Raw genomic sequence first — 17,354 nt, forward strand, 5'->3', positions numbered from 1 at the left:
AAAGGCCATATCTGCACAAGCGCGGCCCCTTCCGTCCAGAGTCACTGCATGCAGAGTCACAGTGGGTCGGCAAGCGGGTTCACAGGTCAGAGCAGGGTGACCTGACCCCGTGCGTCGTCCATGGGTCACCATCCCCGCACAAGAAGGGTGGCAGAGACCATGGAGCAGTGTCAGCATCACAAACGTGAGGAGCGGCACAGAAAGCGCTCCCGCCTAACAGATCCCGCGTCACGTTTGAGTGACACACTCCTTTGTAATAAGTCCAAATATTCAGGAAAAAAGTTTCTTGAAAAGATATATGCAGATAATCTAAGAAAGCCAATGCAAGAAAAGGGATTTGAAGAATACAGAGGATGGGATCATACCATGAGAAAGAAAAGAAACTCAAATAAAAAAATTCCAAACGCAATGCAGACCTTAACATGGCATGTCCCTGAAGGGGGAAGGGAATGCGAGGGGGGAAGGGGGGGGGGGGGGTTTGGAGTATCTTACCCCCTGCTCATCCACCACGGGCGTCTCCGTTGGCTTTAAAATCAAAGACCTGTATTATTGTGTTGCATAGGGCCCGCAGGTCTCACACACATTGGGCCAAACACACAAACATCACATTGGAAAAGTCTCCCACAACGGCCAGCACACGTCAGTCCAGACGCACACAGAACAAAAGTCACTACTCTTCTCATTGACGGGACAAAACTGTCTTGTTTCCATGTGACAGAGACAGACATTCATGTATCATTGTCTATGCACACGTATTTAACACAATGACGGACGCAACACATCATCTAAACACTTTAAAGGACTGCCACACAACAGGTTAACAGCTTAACATCCCCAGGTAGGACTTTCCTGTCAGACTGACAACATGAAATTACTTAATTACTTAATAACATGTAAGACTGACACACAACTTTATCACTCGCCCGGTGCAATGGTGACTCCTGATGATGGGATTGACTGGATTTTGTGGCTGAGGCCGAGATTCATGAGCTAATGATTTAAGAGACGTTTACTGACTGACAACAGATGTCATTAAAACATGTAATGATAAGAGCAGCGTCTGCTGTTTTTCTTCTCGACACATAGAAAATGATTCGTTTTTTTTCAGTCCATCCACATTTTCCACAGCAAAATGCTTTCTGACCAAAAGAAGATCGAGGATAATAATATAGTTTGTTTGGTCACTCAAACTCACACCCATACACAGTTATTGTTTTTCCGATTCATGACATTAGCAACAAATCACAGAATATCAGCAGTATCCAGCGAGCATTTCAACACAGAGAAAGTTTAGGTGCAAAGTATAGTCAATCACAGTGGTGGCTGCTGGATTGAACCTGTATAAAGATTACAGCATTTTTGCAAAAGAATGAGATTAACTAATACTGACGAGAGTCATATCGGGAGAATCAGCAATGAAAACAAAGAGAGACTCCCGACAGATACGGTTTCATTCATTCAAATCCCTCGGCCCGATACTTCCCAAATGAGGTGCAGAATGAGCAGAAATTATAAAGAAAAATGTAGAATAAGCCTGAGGAGGTTCTTTAGGTAATCCTGGCCACAGCGTTGATGGAGCATGCGCTGAGCATTGCCACGTTGCCGGGGAAGCACTGCGCGCACACGCAAGATCTTTTGTATAATGAGGAGCCACCGGGGAACTCATAGCAATGCAGCAACTCATGCATGTCAGGAGTGCCCTGCAACAGAACTGCCATAAGCAGGACACTCGCACAGTCCGGTGCAGAAAGAGGCGAGAGAAGAGCAGGGAGGGAGGGGGAGAAAACCAGGGATGGAGACCACCACTGGGATAGGAGGTGAGAGCAGACGGAGTCATACTGGAACAGCAAGAAGAGGGAATGCAGAGAGGCGGAAAGAGAAGAGAGTTACTGTGTTCATGCACCTGACTGGAGTCTACACACCTGCACTACACATGAGCTCCATTCTGAGCTTTAAGAGCTCACTACAGGAAGACAGAACAAAACACAGACAATCACTCACAAAGACACAAACACAAGATCATCAAAGAACCTCAAACCCAGCTGCATCACACCACCTTTAGTGTAAATGAACAAAGATGAGGACTAACTCAGTGTGTTTTCATCTGATGAGGCGTTTTTAGTACCTAATAACAGTTTGATCAATGGATGCTGAGACTTGAGAAATGAAGCCTGATCTAGTTTTTATTGCTGCAGAAAGCTCATGTTTCTCTCCTTGTCACTAAAAGTTGTCTGTTTGACTTGGCAGTAATGTACTAAATCAAAAACACGTTGTGCCGACACAACTAAAAAGTAAAAGATATCATTTTTTGAAAATCTCATCACATTTATCAGCTTTTCAAGCAGTAACATTATCCGTAATGTTGTTTAGGGTGGACAATTCCAAGTCCTGAGCTCCAGGGCCATTCTGTCTGGAGGTAAAGATCGAGAGGAATGGCAAGAGAGAAAAGAGCAAACTTCACAAGACTCGATGGGAAAAACTGACCGGTGGGGAATGGGTCGAGTGGCCGAGCGCCATCTGTGAGCGGCGGGATATGGAGCAGAGAGAGGGGGGGAGGGGGGGGGGGGGGTAAATGACTGACGCTCTCCAGCATGCACAGCAGTCGGGTGAAAAGCTAAGATTCAAACTGCTCATGGATTGAAGGGCGAGTAGGCAGCAAACGCCAATCAATCAAAAATGCAAACTCTTCAGCTATTCAGAGATCAGCTATTAGAATTCATTACATGGAGTTTATTGTCTGATCTACTCAGTTTGCTGTATCACACAAACGGCAACAAACACATGCATTGCAAACCACAAATGAAGTGTAAATGGTGAACGAAAGGTGCCTCACAATAACCACCATGACAGTCCTTGTCCTCGTGAAATCCACATCATATCCCCCACATTAACACACACACAAACGTACAAAGTATAAACTGTACATATGTTAAACACACATGCAGAAAAATGTTGTCCTACACACACCACCTTTGTATGCTTTAAACCAAGTTAGTACTTAAGTTTACAGTCATGCAGACACACATTTAGGAACTTAAACTGAGAAAACACAGAAAATATGAAATACAACTCCAGAAAAATAGCACTGCAGCTCAGATGTGAGAGCACTCAGAAGGAGGACGAGAGGCTTTGTAACACTGCAACTCTGACTCGCACAATCATCACAACTTTTACTTCAACAAGCCTGGTGTTTGTTTGACTCCAAATCTTTAAGATCCGTTTTTGTAAACTCAAAGCAAACACAACAGTGTCCTTAGTCCGTAATCATTCTTTTATGGGGTTTTCATGAAGCGTATTTTTGCAGTTGGCTAATGTATCCATTCATCTATTGCGCCTGGACATGGATTTTCAGAGCAACTTGAATATTAAAATAAAGTTTCAATTCTAATTAAAATGAAATTTATGTGTTACTGGTCAACAAAAATGACATAAATCTATTTATGCTTGTGTTGATTAAATATGAAATTGATACTTTTGGTTTTTGATTGCCTGTAGACGGGGTCCCGGAGATAAAGTTGTTATGAGTAACAGGTTACACAAACACACACAACAGTCTTGTTAATTGCCATACTTGCCTCTACAAGTTTCTATGGAAACAAAATGAACAAGAGTAAGAATTAGACAACCGTAAGACTTTTCACAGAAAAATGAGAGACTCCTGGTTTTGACCCGTATCCAAGAGTTAACAGTCAGCACATTTGTCATGATCCCTGCAACAAAGCACTATAACACATTGATAATAAAATATTTAGCAGAAGCAAAATACTGACTGATGGTCACTCACTCACTGCACTGTGGATGTATTACTAACAACAGCAGGACATAAATAAAGGTCAAACTGAAGCTTTACAGAATAAGCCAACCAAGAATTTCTTTTCGCCGATACGAATGTCAAGTTTTAGCAGCCCAAGGAGTTATTGGTTTTGCTGATAATATGTTGAACTGGAGGCTGAACTGAAGACACTACAGAAGTGTTTCCCAAAAGACGTTTCCAAACAGACTTAAAATTAATTATTTTTTTCTTTTGTTTTACTTTGCTACCTCAGGAACCTTAAAATCCTTTCAATCAACAAAATCAGAGATGGAGAAAAAACTGAAAAAACTTTGCTTAACTACAGATTTAACATCCTTTTCCGGGATCCTCAAGAAAAAAAACATCTGGGAATCACTGCACTAGAGGCTGAGAACACTTCTTCCAGTTACCACGAGGCTTCTCTGTAAGACTTCAGTTCAACTCGGTAAAGAAGAAAAAAGTAGTACTCACATTAACTTCAGTGATAGCAATATCGACGACGCTACCAACAACAATTAAGGCATCAAATGTGTTCCAAGCATCAGCGAAATAGTGCTGTTAATGCACGGCGTTACATTTAAGGATGAAGATTGGAAACGAAAGAGAAAGATCATGAAGGGAAGGGAAGGGAAGGGGAGGGAGAATCAGACAGATGATCAACAGAGAGGATTTAATGAAATGGCAGGAGTCATGGGAGGACAAAAAGAGAGAACAGGGGAAATCAAGTATTAGAATTGAGCAGATAAAAAGCCAGAAGTCAGAGTCAGTGTCATGGAAGTTGGCAGTGTGGGCCGAGTTGGCCCGAACAGAGAGAGGTCACGAAGCAGCGGGTCCCCTCGTAGCTGAGCTTTTACTTACATCAATCTCACTGAGAACAATGTCTACTATGCTGCCAATCACAACCAGGGCGTCGAACACATTCCAGGCATCCCCGAAATAGCCCTGAGTGAGGTGGAGCGAGTCGTGGGCAAGTTGGATGTTAGATCAGCACAAACAGAAAGTCTCACACTGGAATACGGACTCTGGTAATGTTAAAAAAAGACACCGGAGCCTCTGCTGGCGCGCTTAAAGGAGCCATGAAATGCCCTTTCACCACGAGTTGATATGCTTCTTTTTGGTCTGAATGAAATGTCTCAGCCTAAAACAGCTCTGCTCAAAACGACCTGTTTGGGGTCTTAAAGCTAATGAGACAACGAGAGGCTCCGCGACGGTACGTTTTGCGCAAACCCACAGCTTTTACCCAACACGTTAATACACATTAACGTGTAGAAGACCTAACAAAGTGGAATGTTCATAATGTGTCTACTTTAAGGGCTCACTGTAACACTGCAGGGTGCCATAACAAAGCTGCAGAACACTTCTGCACCAAATCAATGTTCAGATTAATGTTACATGCAGAAACACTGCTGTCAGAACTTGACAGACAGTGAATGCTACTTTGATAAAAAAGAAAAACAGCACTTCAACCCACACGTTGTCTCTTACTAGAAGCCTGTCCTTCTTCGCAACACAGAACTGTTGGCCACGCAGTTGAAGGGAAATTGGCAAAATAAAACACGGGCTGATTCATCAGTTTTCACAAGTTTAAATACACTGCGTCATCCTTAAACATTCAAGTAATAGATAAACGTTTTGCGAAATGTGCTTATTTGAGTCAGACGGAATTTGCTCACCCGAGGTTTGAAAGCGATGAGTTTGAGAACCATTTCAACAGTGAAGACAGTGGTGAAGACCATATTCAGAATGTCCATTACATAGTTAAAGAGCGCTGACTGTCCGTAGTGCTACGGAGAGGCAAAAGGAGAGGATTTGAGTTTATTTGAGTACAGCAAGAACATTATGTACAACATTAACTAACAAAAAACAAAGACCGGTCAGTGAGATGAAAAAACAAAAACAATGGTCACTAAGTACAGAGCTAGAGAGATTCACTGTGTCCTTCAAATTATCCTAAAGGATCACGTTGTATGCTGAAAAAAATAATTCTAAATAAATAATATCTCCTTATATCAATACAACCTGCCCTTGGCAGATTCAATTTGGGCATAATACCAGTAGAGGGAGCCAAAAATCAGCATTTAAAAACTGTTCAACTAATAGTGGTAAAATGCACATCTTAAGGAACCATTAAAGGCAGAAAGCAGTTACTCTGTACTAATGAAAATCTTTTGGTACATCAGGCCACTAAGATCAACACTTCAAAGTAGACTTGACTGCCAATTTTTTATCACATATAAACAAAAACAAAAAAACAAAATGTTTTATTTCAGAGTGATTATTAAATAACCCCTGAACTTAATACCAATAAGCACATTCAAATTGTAATCTGTAAATATATTTAATGTGAGTGCTAATTCTGAATAAACTTTGCTGTTATTTAAACGAACGTTATTTCATTTTTGTTCCAGAGCTGGTCGGCGTCAACGGTGTAAATACAGCGTAACTTCTTACCTGCACAGCCAGGCACAGCGTGTTGAGCATAATGAGCACAAACATGATGTACTCAAACCCCGTGGAGTTCACCACATACCAGAACTTGTACTGGTACGGGTTTTTAGGGATGTACCTCCTCAGGGGACGTGCCTTCAGAGCGTACTCAACACACTGACGCTGCACAGAGAAATACAGAGTTGGTTTCAATTGTTAATGTCAATGACGTACTTGGAACCCGGAACCCGGCGTGTTAACGTGAGCCGGCACACACTCAAACAAACCCTGTGACCACGCTGAACTCTCACCTGGTTCTTGTCAAGTTCACAGTTTTTGTACTCTTTCTCTCCTTGTTCCTGAAATGTGACGATCACGAAACCTACAAAGATGTTCATCATGAAGAAAGCAATGATGATGATGTAGATGATGAAGAAGATGGAAATCTCCACGCGGTAGTTGTAAATGGGACCCAAGTTCTCCCTGTTTGAGTCGATAGCCTTGTACAGTAAACTGGGAGGAGAACACAGAGACAGAGAACATGTCATCCTGCCTGCAAGCCCAAACCTTTGTAACCGTTGTTAAATCAGAATGTGTTAATAGGATTAAATATTTACGAAGGCCAGCCTTCAAAAGTGGACACGGTGAACAGAGCCATCATGGCCATGAGCACGTTGTCAAAGTTGAAGTCGCTGTTGTGCCACTGTCGTTTGTGGATGGTTGGCTGGTTCACATCCCCTTCCTTATACAGAATGTAGGTGCCCCTGTGAGGAAATGACATGTTGCGTGAAGGTAACGACTGAAACAAGGATCCTCATTGCAGGTACTCGGCGGTAAAGGAGGAAGAGAAGTAGAACTGACTTGCACTCTTCCGAGTTCGACTTGGCTTCATCTGTGCAGCGATAGAACTTTCCCTGTGCAGGAAAACAACATTTTAACTCTCCAATGAGGCATCTTTGAAAAGCAGTAACTCAATAATAATGTCTTGATGTGTAATTGTCTTGTTTTCAATCTCAGTGCTGATGACCTTAAACAGCTGCACTCCTATGCAGGCGAACATGAACTGGAGCAGAGTGGTGACGATCATGATGTTACCGATGGTTCTGATGGCCACAAACACACACTGCACCACGTGCTGCAAGACAAAGGACATACACGGGTTTACACACTGAGGCAGCCGCTGATTGGGGATATTGTTCTGGATGAGCTGCAGGATGACTTTGTCACCTTCAGGCCTTTGGCTCGGTTGATGGCCCTCAGGGGTCGAAGAACACGAAGGACCCTCAGAATCTTCACCACGGAGATGGCCGAGGATCTGAACAACGAAAGCGCTGGGTTGTAATGTCAAAGTGAAGGTACGAGAATGAGTTCCAGTTCACTGCAGGAACTTTTACCGAGAACCATTTTAGGGACTCAGCAACTTTTAAGCCTTTTCAACCCTAAAAAGCAGGAAGTTAATTATTTCTCTGCATGTGCAGGGTTACTTAAAGATAAAACTACGACTGTTTTTAGACTATCAGGAAACACTGGGTGACACTAGAATTAATACCACGGTCTAGGCATTTCTTATCATATATAAGAAATATATTAGTAATATTATTTTGTATTGAATATGTATTTATAGCAGAAACATGCTATATTGTGTATATAAGATTACATGTAGATTCTGTAGGGACAGAGGTTTGGGCCAAATGGCCCTAAATAGAACCTGCAGACAAATGTGTCTGCGTTTGTTTATACTCACTGAATGCCAAAGGAAACAAGGGATACTCCCACCACCAACAGGTCCAGGAGGTTGAAGTAATTCCTACAGAATGCCCCTTTATGGAGAAAGGCTCCATATGTTGTCATCTGAGGAAATGACAGAAGAAGTCAAACGAGCAAATGACACAGAAAAATGACATAACTCATTGGAAGCACTCTCAACACACACATATTGAAAGTAAAATTGCTGAGGATGCACGCACACATACTTCTTAAAGACTACTAGAGATACTAGAGTACAAACATTTTAAATAGAAAAAAAACATATTCTCACATACATCCCTATCCATTGTTCACACACGCATACGTTTCCACACTCTTTTAGATCACTCAGATTCAGGGTGGCGAGCTCGGAGCGGTGAAACAGGAGGCTAGATCTACCCTCGCCACCCCCACAGCCCTTAGCTACATGAATGTAGTAGTAAGTCATTCATTTCACAATCTACTATGGGATGAGGCAATAAAACATGCATTTTGTTGCCATAATGTCAGGGATATTTACTACCTGCGAGAGCTCTACTTATAGTGATTGGAAAGTAGAAATGGCCTTACTGTCACATTCATGTGGACCGTCATCTTAAAGCACATTCTATTATGTTCTTTAATAGTTCAGAAGAGGGGAAGCAGCTCCCAATTAAAACTTCAGAGTTGAGCAGGCAGAGAAGAAAAACCAGCCAAAACAACTCGTCTTCAAATAATAAAAGTAAAGGATTAATTTTCCAAGTGCATGTAGATGTGGAGTCCTGCAGGAAAACGGAAGGAGGAGAGTGCTAACAAGAAGCCTTTGGAAAGAAATGACGATGGTCATGGCAAGTTTCTGCCCAACAGACTGCAGATGCGACTCCACATTTCTATGCACTCGGTCAGGGAAAGCAGACTGAACCATGCTCTGCAGGAACATGGTTGGTTTTGCCCCCTCTTTTATGGGTAATCTGAGGAGCAGTCAGTACGAGAGGCGTGGAGTCAGCTTCGACTGGAGTTGATTTGGAACACCTCCCTGATGATGAATCCGAACTCAACTTCAGCCGAAGCCTTAAACAATGTCTGAACAGCCCACTAGAATTTGTTGCATCACACAAGAGGTTGCTTCATGTTTGCCATATCTGCGTCTTTAAATGGTTTCAGCGATGACTGCCCGAATGACGTGACACCTATGTGAGTATGTGATGTAGATGTAATGTTTCCTTCCCCCAGCACGAGTTACTTGATTAGTGCAATTTGATCAAATTGTGTGTTTGTGTATATTCATATTTTTGCTTTTAAAAGAGGTGCCGATAAGAAAAAATTAAATAAGAGAAAGGAAACAAACAAGCCAGGTTGTACTGAGCGGCAGGTGACACACAAGGAGAGAATGCAGCAAGGCTCTCGTTGTCATTTAAGGGGTTACCTTTAACACGATCTCAAATGTAAACATACTAGTGAAGACATAATCTGCATAGCCTAGGACCTGGAAGGCAACGAGACGTTTGGAGTATTATTGGGGTGTGGTTAGTCACAGCACGGACAGGGGACACATGGCATTTACCTTCAATACGATCTCAACAGTAAAGATAGCCGTGAAAGCATAGTCAAAGTAACCAAGTATCTGCAAAAAGCAACGTACATGTTTAACAAAGACAGGTCATTGTGCAGCTTTATACATTAGATGTGAACAGGATTAATAGTAAAAAAAACTATTGCAGCATTTTCTGGAAAGTGTTTGTCAGAGTTCACGCAGTAAATTAGTACTTAGATAAAGTGTTCAATGACTAGTTTGTATACTTCTTTTACTGCTCCATCGTATGTATGCAGCATATATAGTAATAATAATAAGAATAACATAGTAATAATAGTGTTGATGGTGCAGTTAAAATGCACTTTATTGCCTTTTTTAGCATCAACAATATAATTTGTATACTTATTAACATTATTGTCAGTGTAAACTATCATAAGCAAACCTTCCAAGTATCCACTTAGGTTCATTAAATATCAGTATTTCATGAAGCTGACACCAACTGCCAACATTTTCAAAAGTTCTCCTTAATAGTACATTGAAGAAGACTCTTATTTGTGTGTTGCTTTGCATTCATTAGGTATGACACTGCTAAAATAATTTCAAGAGCCAAACAACATTGTTAAAAACATCATCTGAATGTCCCGAAGATCCTTAAATCCTGAAAGTTGGGAGAATACCAGCTCGAGCAGCGCTGGCGGAGGTCGGCATTAACTGTGGACAGCCATTATTTTTAAGCAGCCACCGCGCCATCCTGACAGCCTATTGTTATGTGTGCCATCAAGGACGGGATGAATGAAGAAGACATAACACAAGGAAAATCTGCTTCTCTCAGTGGAAAGCAGAAAAGCAGCCGAGGACTAAAAGTTCAGCAATTTACAAAAGCTACGAGTTATGGAGAGATTGATTGAGTTCAAACGCTCAGTCACAATAGATAAATATCTCAGGTGAGTAGGATAAAAAAAGTCAAACGGAATGTTTGTTGCTTTACTTATTGGGAAAAATGGTTTAAATTATTTTCCGTTGATAAGAACATATCTCACAAAGTTGCTGTTGTCCTGCATGGCGATTAATTCAAACCAGCGTGCTAGGACATAATAATCATGGATGCTGCTTTAAAACAAATGAATAGATTCATAAACTGAAAATGGTCAGCAGCTCAGTAACATATGCAAGTTATAACAAATGGGCAAAAAGTGGTTTTACACTCTTACACTAACATTACAACTAGACAGGTGATATTTGAATAATGTTACTTATCGTTGCTTATATTTAGTCTTTTAGAAGCCTTAAATGCGATTCTGTTGAGGGTTTTGCAGACTTACAATATTGCGAGCTGAGAAGTTCCGGATGGGATCCTCGGCGGCGAGTGACACGGAGCTCAGCATGATGAACACCAGGATGAGGTTGGTGAATATGTGGTGGTTGATGAGTTTGTGGCAAAACACACGAAACCTGGGGAACAAAAGGAGAGACATCAGTGCGATAAGAGGCACAACTCGCGTGTAGGTGTCCATGTGTGTTTCGTACGGGTTTGTGCTGCTGAAGATGAAGAAGGCGCTTCCCTCGGGGATCGGAGTGATCTTCTCCTTCTTTACCAGGTCAGATAAGACCGGCCGAGGCCCCGCAGGGACTTCTGGATCCTCCTCCTCTGCCGCGGTGTCGTCATTCTCCTCCTCGTCCTCCTTACAAACAGGTAGAAAGTGAGTATAGCTCCTTAAGCTGTAAGGAGAGTTAAGGAGAGTATGATTCAGACAAAAGATACCTTCTCATCTTTTACCTCCTCTTTTTTGTCCCTGTAACGGACATGAATATTGTTATGAGTGATGTTTAACCACACATCTGTGCATATTTGTCTCCGAGAGAGATTGTTAACAATCCAGGTGTCACCCTTTCTTGTCTCCTTCGTCCGTGTTGAGCGACTCTGCATCTGCCAGGTTGTCCACAGCGATAGCCAAGAAGACATTCAGGAGGATATCTGAGCAATGTGCTGAGTGAAGGACAACTCAAAAACTGCTTCATAAATTCTCATACATGAGATACTCATATACGTGCTCATGGATTTGCTGTTCCAACAGTTAAAGTAGGTTTGCGTCAGTGACGCAGGATACAGTTTCCACAAATGAAGAGGATGATGAAGTAAAAGCACACGATCATCCCAGAAGAGGAGGGCCCTCCGTACGCCATGATGCCATCGTACATCACAGCGTTCCAATCTTCTCCGGTCAGGATCTGAAATCAATCATCACATTTTATTTTTTTCGTGGACGGAACATCAACGGTACCGTTCAACGGATAGAAGATCGGATAGCGTTAAATTGACCAATAGCATTTATTTTTTAACAAAAGAAAAAATCCTGACACAGTATAGTTTTGCATTTTTTGTAAGAAGAAGTGGCCACAATTTATACTAAAACCTTGCCAGTGCTTTTGGTGGACAAAGTAAAAGTGACTGTGTTTCTAAATGACGTCAAACCCAGCTTGGCATTTCTGCCGATAACTATTTTCGGCAGTGAGCCAATATCAGCCTGGCTGATTTATTGGTCTGGCTCTATTTCCCTTCTCTTAGCCTTCCGCGGCCCGTAAAACCTCTTACCATAATTATTTCTGTTTGTGCAAACAATTGCACTTTAGATTTGTATCTGGATCTTAGATGCTGAACTTGGGAGTGACTGCGTGTTCGTCCCACAGTCGGGACAGTAGATACCTGAAACACAGTGAGGAGCGCTTGGGGAAAGTTGTCGAAGGTGCTCCTCTTGGTCTGGGTCTCGTCAAAGTTGAACTTTCCACCGAACACCTGCATGCCCAGCAGGGAGAAGATGATGATGAAGAGGAAGAGCAGCAGCAGCAGCGAGGCGATGGACTTCATGGAGTTGAGCAGAGACGCCACCAGGTTACTTAGAGACTGCCAGTGACTATGAAGCAGTGGAGAGACAGAGAGACAGGTGATCAACTAAACGCCACCATGCGCCGCGCACACACACACACACACACACACACACACACACACAAAGAAGCTTTGGCCTTACCGCGTGACCTTGAAGATCCTCAGCAGGCGGACGCAGCGGAACACAGAGATGCCGAGAGGAGACATGATTTCCAACTCGACCAGAATGGTTTCCGTGATTCCCCCACAGACCACAAAGCAGTCGAAGCGGTTGAACAGCGAGACGAAGTAAGCCTGAAGTCCGAGACTGTACATCTTCACCAACATTTCACATGTGAACAGGGCCAGCAGCACCTTGTTGGCCACATCTGGAACCCAGAACAGTGAAGACACACAGAGAAAATTGCTTTAAAACAAACTGAATCGAAAGGTTCTCTTTCTTTTCTTTGTTTTTTGTACTTTGACGTGAACGTGCTCTTCATACCCTGCACTTGTGTCAGCCACATGGGTTGGTTGTAATGCTCTGATGATATGGTGAGCGTGTTGAGGAACACCAGGATGATCACCAGCCAATAGAAAGGCACCGATTTGACAGCCACCCGGCACTTCCTGCGGCAGAACCTGTTGCAGCGGCGCCAGCGCCGACTGCAGGAGCAGAAAACAAGGATTTAGAGGTCTATGAACAATATAATACATCAGATCACCTCAGTGTTTTTAAGGAATTCCTGTTTGTTCTATTACTGAGAACAATTCAGAGGAGTGAAGGGGACGAGCCAATGGGGAACTGTATCAATATATTTTTTGCAAGTCATACTGTTCATAAAACAAGCGGAAAAGTACTGCGTAAGACTCCTCTCCAAAAATGACATGCTGACTTTCTAAAAGCTGTTGATTTATCATCCCTGGTAACGTCTCATTGAAATACAGTAAAATGAAAGCCAAGCACTTACAAAGTAAATCTGTACATGGCGCTGGCCACTAACCCACACAGTGACATTTATTGCACCACGCACAGACACAGACCCACAAAGATGCTCACCTGAACTTTGACTTGGATATTTTTTGACTGAAAGAAAGAGAATTTTTGAAGTTTACAGAATGCAGGTTGTAGCAGATGTGTGTTAGAAGTGTTGGTTATTTGGGCTCATTGAAAAAAAAACGGAAAACATGCCACAAGTGGCAGCAGCTTTCTAGGGGAAATCATACATTGAAAAAATATATAACCACCTAAGCGAGTTAACCATTTTGCAATTTTTCTTTTATTAAAAATCTAAATGTAAAGACTGTAATACTTAAAGAGGATAATCTATGGCTGTTTCTGCGCGGCTACATTGTCTTTTAAATCTCTGTAGCAGCAGTCACAGCAGAGGGGACCGCAAGCACAGGACTATAATTCAAAGTAATTACAGTGGTCCTGTTTATGAAAAGGTTTGCTGTGCAATGTTCTCACCACAGAGGTCCACAGCATGGCGTCTTTTCTTCCTCCCCATTTTGATTTTCAGTGTTTACTGATTCAGTTTCGCTGGCCGGAACGCTCGCTGAAGCAGCAAATAAAGCAGACGTTTACAAAATAGTACTATTTTGTACACAAGATTTTCAACATAGATTCAGTGCAGTGCATCCCAGTGTGAAACGAAATAAAAGAGTCTCATCACATCAGGCTATGCTTTTTAAAAGGAAACAATTATGCATTAAGAACATTTCTAATAAATAGAATGACAAAAAAAGCAATGCTGCAGCAATAAAAACATGTGAGCCCATAGAAAGAGAGGAACTAAGCGCTGTGGCTGTGCATCACTGTCATCATTAGTGTCGTTTACCGGGTGCTGAAAGGGAGCTGACGCGGGACAGGCGAGTGGACAGCTGCTCCACGAGGGCTGACGGATGCAGACAACGAGGGGAACTTGGCCGAGGAGGACAGAGCTCTTAAAGCTGCCTCGGAAATGCCACAGTGAAAGTACTGCCTGCGCAGGCAGATGATGATTAACTTCGCAAAACGTCTCGGTGCTTTAAACTGGTAGGAGGGAGCGTGGTGTGTGCGCCGCTGCTTGGCTTATGTAGACGTGTTGCTTTGATTCCTGAGCGGTCGGACAGATCTCGGCTCTGGAAATAGTGCTGACTGCCGGAGTAGTGGTGTGTACTCACACTGAGCACACTGCTTTTGAAATGGGACATGGAAAGGAAAACGGGGGGTGCGCCTGCAATTGGACGCGGCTGTTTTTCTAATCCATCTCAAACTAATTTAATGAGTTAAATGTTTTATTTAGAATTAGAAAGTCTTTGAAAAAAACAACATGGAGGACAAAAAGGGGAAAAGAGGCCACATCGGGTTCAACAGAATAGTAAAGCACAAAGTGATGGGGTACTACATTAGGCTGCACATAAATACACACACATAAACAAACTCACTCAAACGCCACTTTATGCTGCAACTTGGATTTTCTTTTTCTTTTTCTTTGCATTTACTTCCTAGTTTTAAGTCTTGGTTCATTCACCAATAATGTAGCAGGTTTGTAAACAACAGAACCCTTCTTCACTGATAGATGCTGTTCAGTAGTGTTAAAGGAAGTAAGGGATAAGTACATGTTTTTCTATTTGTATTATTTTGCTCACCAGATGTAACAAAAGTTTAAAAAAAGAAGCGCTCAGGTCTGATCTGATTCTGGTCTGATAATTGAGTGAAAATGTACACATTGCATATTTCCAGCTTAAAAACACACAAACTCTTGTGGACACACACATATAGAAAAGCAAGAGAACACTGGAGGGAAGCCACAGGATTTACCATGAGTGTCGGACGACTGACTGAACCACCCAAACCTTCCTTTCTTCTTCTCAGTGAGGTCAGCCAGAGTCACCCCTTCATGTGTAACGCATGCAAGCCCATGCATTCAGACACAACGGCACAGCAGAGGGACATTGGAGGGGGGGGGGGGAGGAGGGGGAGGGAGGGGGGCGAGAATGGGCTGCTATCAAAATGGGTCAGAGCAGACAAGCACCACAGGACAATAACAGTATTCAAAATATCAATATCCAAACAATGACAAGGGCGGCAGGAGCCACCGGGGCTGCAGACACTGAGGAGGGCAGAAGAACAACACGGAGAGCTGTTAGTCAGTGGAAGCGCCTGCAGGTGACAAGGCCCTGCACTAACAAGTCACAGTGCACGTAAAATCATTTGCATGTTAACGTGTTAGCAGGGGCTCCTGTATGGCGGACGGACAACAAGTCAGGGTGGAGGTCGAAGGAAAGCAGTTTGGACTTCCCTCTGTGTCGCACAGAACCTCCAGAGCTTTGACTATAGCCCTGAATGTCTAACTTGAGTAGTACAGTATGATCAGAGGAAAAGACAGGTGGGAGAGGTGAAAATAAATGGACAAGTACATCAAACATGAGGGAAGATTGATTGTAATGAGTGCAAAAATAAAGATCCTACACTCAATATATAAGGTGAATCAGTCGCAGTTTCTCTTTTCGGCATCATGTGTGGTGCTTATATAAAGAGGATTTAGGATTATGACCTAAAGTAACATGTTCTCTTTTCCGTTTTACCTTTCTGAGCAACGTGATCTCCAAAACCTGTTCGTAAAAATGTATACGAAAATCTTGAACATACAAATTCGTAACAATACATACGAACTGGCGGTGGTTGACCACGCCCCGTGAGTGAACAACATGGCGGACCATGTTGGATTCTTGAGTGAACGTCTATCCGCCATGTTGGATTTTTTGAGGGGGTTAGGGTTAGTATTCTATTCTTACATTTTAACATTGATTTCTCGTTAAAAATGCAATCATAACACGTTTATTTGACATGGTTAGACTTAACAAAGTGTGTTTACAGGGTGCAGGTCCCCATTCACTTTGAATAGGGTGACGTCATCAGTTGCAGTCCGTATTTATTTAGTATGTATCACTACGAATTTGTATGTTCAAGATTTTTGTATACATTTTTACGAACAGGTTTTGGAGATCAGGCTGTTCTGAGATAAAAACTAGAGGTATTCAAAACATGCTGCACTTCCATCCGTTACTTGCATGGAGTGTGAAGACGTCCGCATCGAACCCCTCCGTTCATAATGAACAGCTCAAGAGAAAGACTTTGTCTTAGCCTGCAGACGCCTCTACGTTATGTAGGTTTACATCTATTAGTGTGTGTTGTGTAACGAAAGTCTTTGACTATGACCTAAATATTGTTGATCATTTCGCATCACAAAGAGAAAAAAAGTTTTTAGTTTCCAAATTGTTAAGCATCTGCTTCAGTTAGTGATTACCTACAATTACAGATAAAAAACACCATCAAAAGAATTGTATTTTGGACTATTGACGTTACTGTAGCTGTATGAAGTTGAAATTCCGTCCTCCCGACGGGTTTCTTGTTGCATGATTTTTAAAAGATAGAACCATTGTACAGCTTTATTTGGCTAAATGACCCAAGGTGCTCAACAAGTGTCTACATGATTGACTTGTTATATATAACAAGAAAAAACGTTTCACCCAAATGGACACAGTAGCGCCAGGAAAATAACCTCTTTTGTTTTAAACAGTAGTTTAAAGTACAAATTTGTCCTCCGGCATAATGATCCTTCAGCTAATCCACGTTTTTCCTTCCTTTTCAAATTTTTCTTTATAGAACTCACAGACCAATATATCAAATATCTTGTATTTCCTGATTATATGACTATAAAACGATAGTGTTAACAACACTGATAAGCCAATAATGAACCCTGTTTTTTCAGAGTGGGGGTGACGGATCGGTATTGAAGGGCTCTGGTGATGCAGAGCAGCGTGACCCGGGGAGCAGCAGGAGGACGAGCTTACGGTTGCGCTTGCTCCCCTCGTCGGCCTCGTCCTCGTTGTCGGGGTCGATGTCTTCGGCCTGAGTGATCCAATCCAAGTAACCCTTCAGATCCTCCTCCAGCTGCTGCTTCTCACGCAGCTTCTGGAAATCTCCTCGAGCTTTGGCTTTCTCTCTCTCCTTGGAGAACTCT

The 17,354-nt window shown here is 42.4% G+C and overlaps 1 protein-coding gene across 13 annotated transcripts in view; it reads right to left on the bottom strand.

The window, feature by feature from the left end:
• The window catches only part of cacna1da (calcium channel, voltage-dependent, L type, alpha 1D subunit, a), a 49,098-nt gene that overhangs the window by 11,699 nt on the left and 20,045 nt on the right, over positions 1-17,354 (bottom strand). For 4 of the 13 annotated variants that reach the window (XM_078091931.1, XM_078091925.1, XM_078091924.1 and 1 more), the window contains exons 9-32: positions 17,185-17,354; positions 15,149-15,223; positions 13,814-13,901; positions 13,403-13,429; positions 12,848-13,008; positions 12,506-12,731; positions 12,184-12,391; positions 11,588-11,708; positions 11,367-11,454; positions 11,242-11,272; positions 11,007-11,161; positions 10,802-10,931; positions 9,510-9,569; positions 9,372-9,431; positions 7,965-8,071; positions 7,448-7,535; positions 7,248-7,355; positions 7,082-7,134; positions 6,838-6,984; positions 6,532-6,733; positions 6,245-6,403; positions 5,467-5,577; positions 4,265-4,348; positions 493-525 (exon numbers count right to left, since the gene is read on the bottom strand). In XM_078091931.1, coding sequence (XP_077948057.1) covers positions 493-525; positions 4,265-4,348; positions 5,467-5,577; positions 6,245-6,403; positions 6,532-6,733; positions 6,838-6,984; positions 7,082-7,134; positions 7,248-7,355; positions 7,448-7,535; positions 7,965-8,071; positions 9,372-9,431; positions 9,510-9,569; positions 10,802-10,931; positions 11,007-11,161; positions 11,242-11,272; positions 11,367-11,454; positions 11,588-11,708; positions 12,184-12,391; positions 12,506-12,731; positions 12,848-13,008; positions 13,403-13,429; positions 13,814-13,901; positions 15,149-15,223; positions 17,185-17,354 — 2,692 coding nt within the window. The remainder of the gene's footprint in view (positions 1-492; positions 526-4,264; positions 4,349-5,466; positions 5,578-6,244; positions 6,404-6,531; positions 6,734-6,837; positions 6,985-7,081; positions 7,135-7,247; positions 7,356-7,447; positions 7,536-7,964; positions 8,072-9,371; positions 9,432-9,509; positions 9,570-10,801; positions 10,932-11,006; positions 11,162-11,241; positions 11,273-11,366; positions 11,455-11,587; positions 11,709-12,183; positions 12,392-12,505; positions 12,732-12,847; positions 13,009-13,402; positions 13,430-13,813; positions 13,902-15,148; positions 15,224-17,184) is intronic. The other 9 variants (XM_078091928.1, XM_078091926.1, XM_078091927.1 and 6 more) reach the window with 9 other exon arrangements.

This window comes from Gasterosteus aculeatus, chromosome 17 (genome assembly GCF_964276395.1).
Source record: "Gasterosteus aculeatus chromosome 17, fGasAcu3.hap1.1, whole genome shotgun sequence".
NCBI classification, from domain to species: Eukaryota; Metazoa; Chordata; class Actinopteri; order Perciformes; family Gasterosteidae; genus Gasterosteus; species Gasterosteus aculeatus.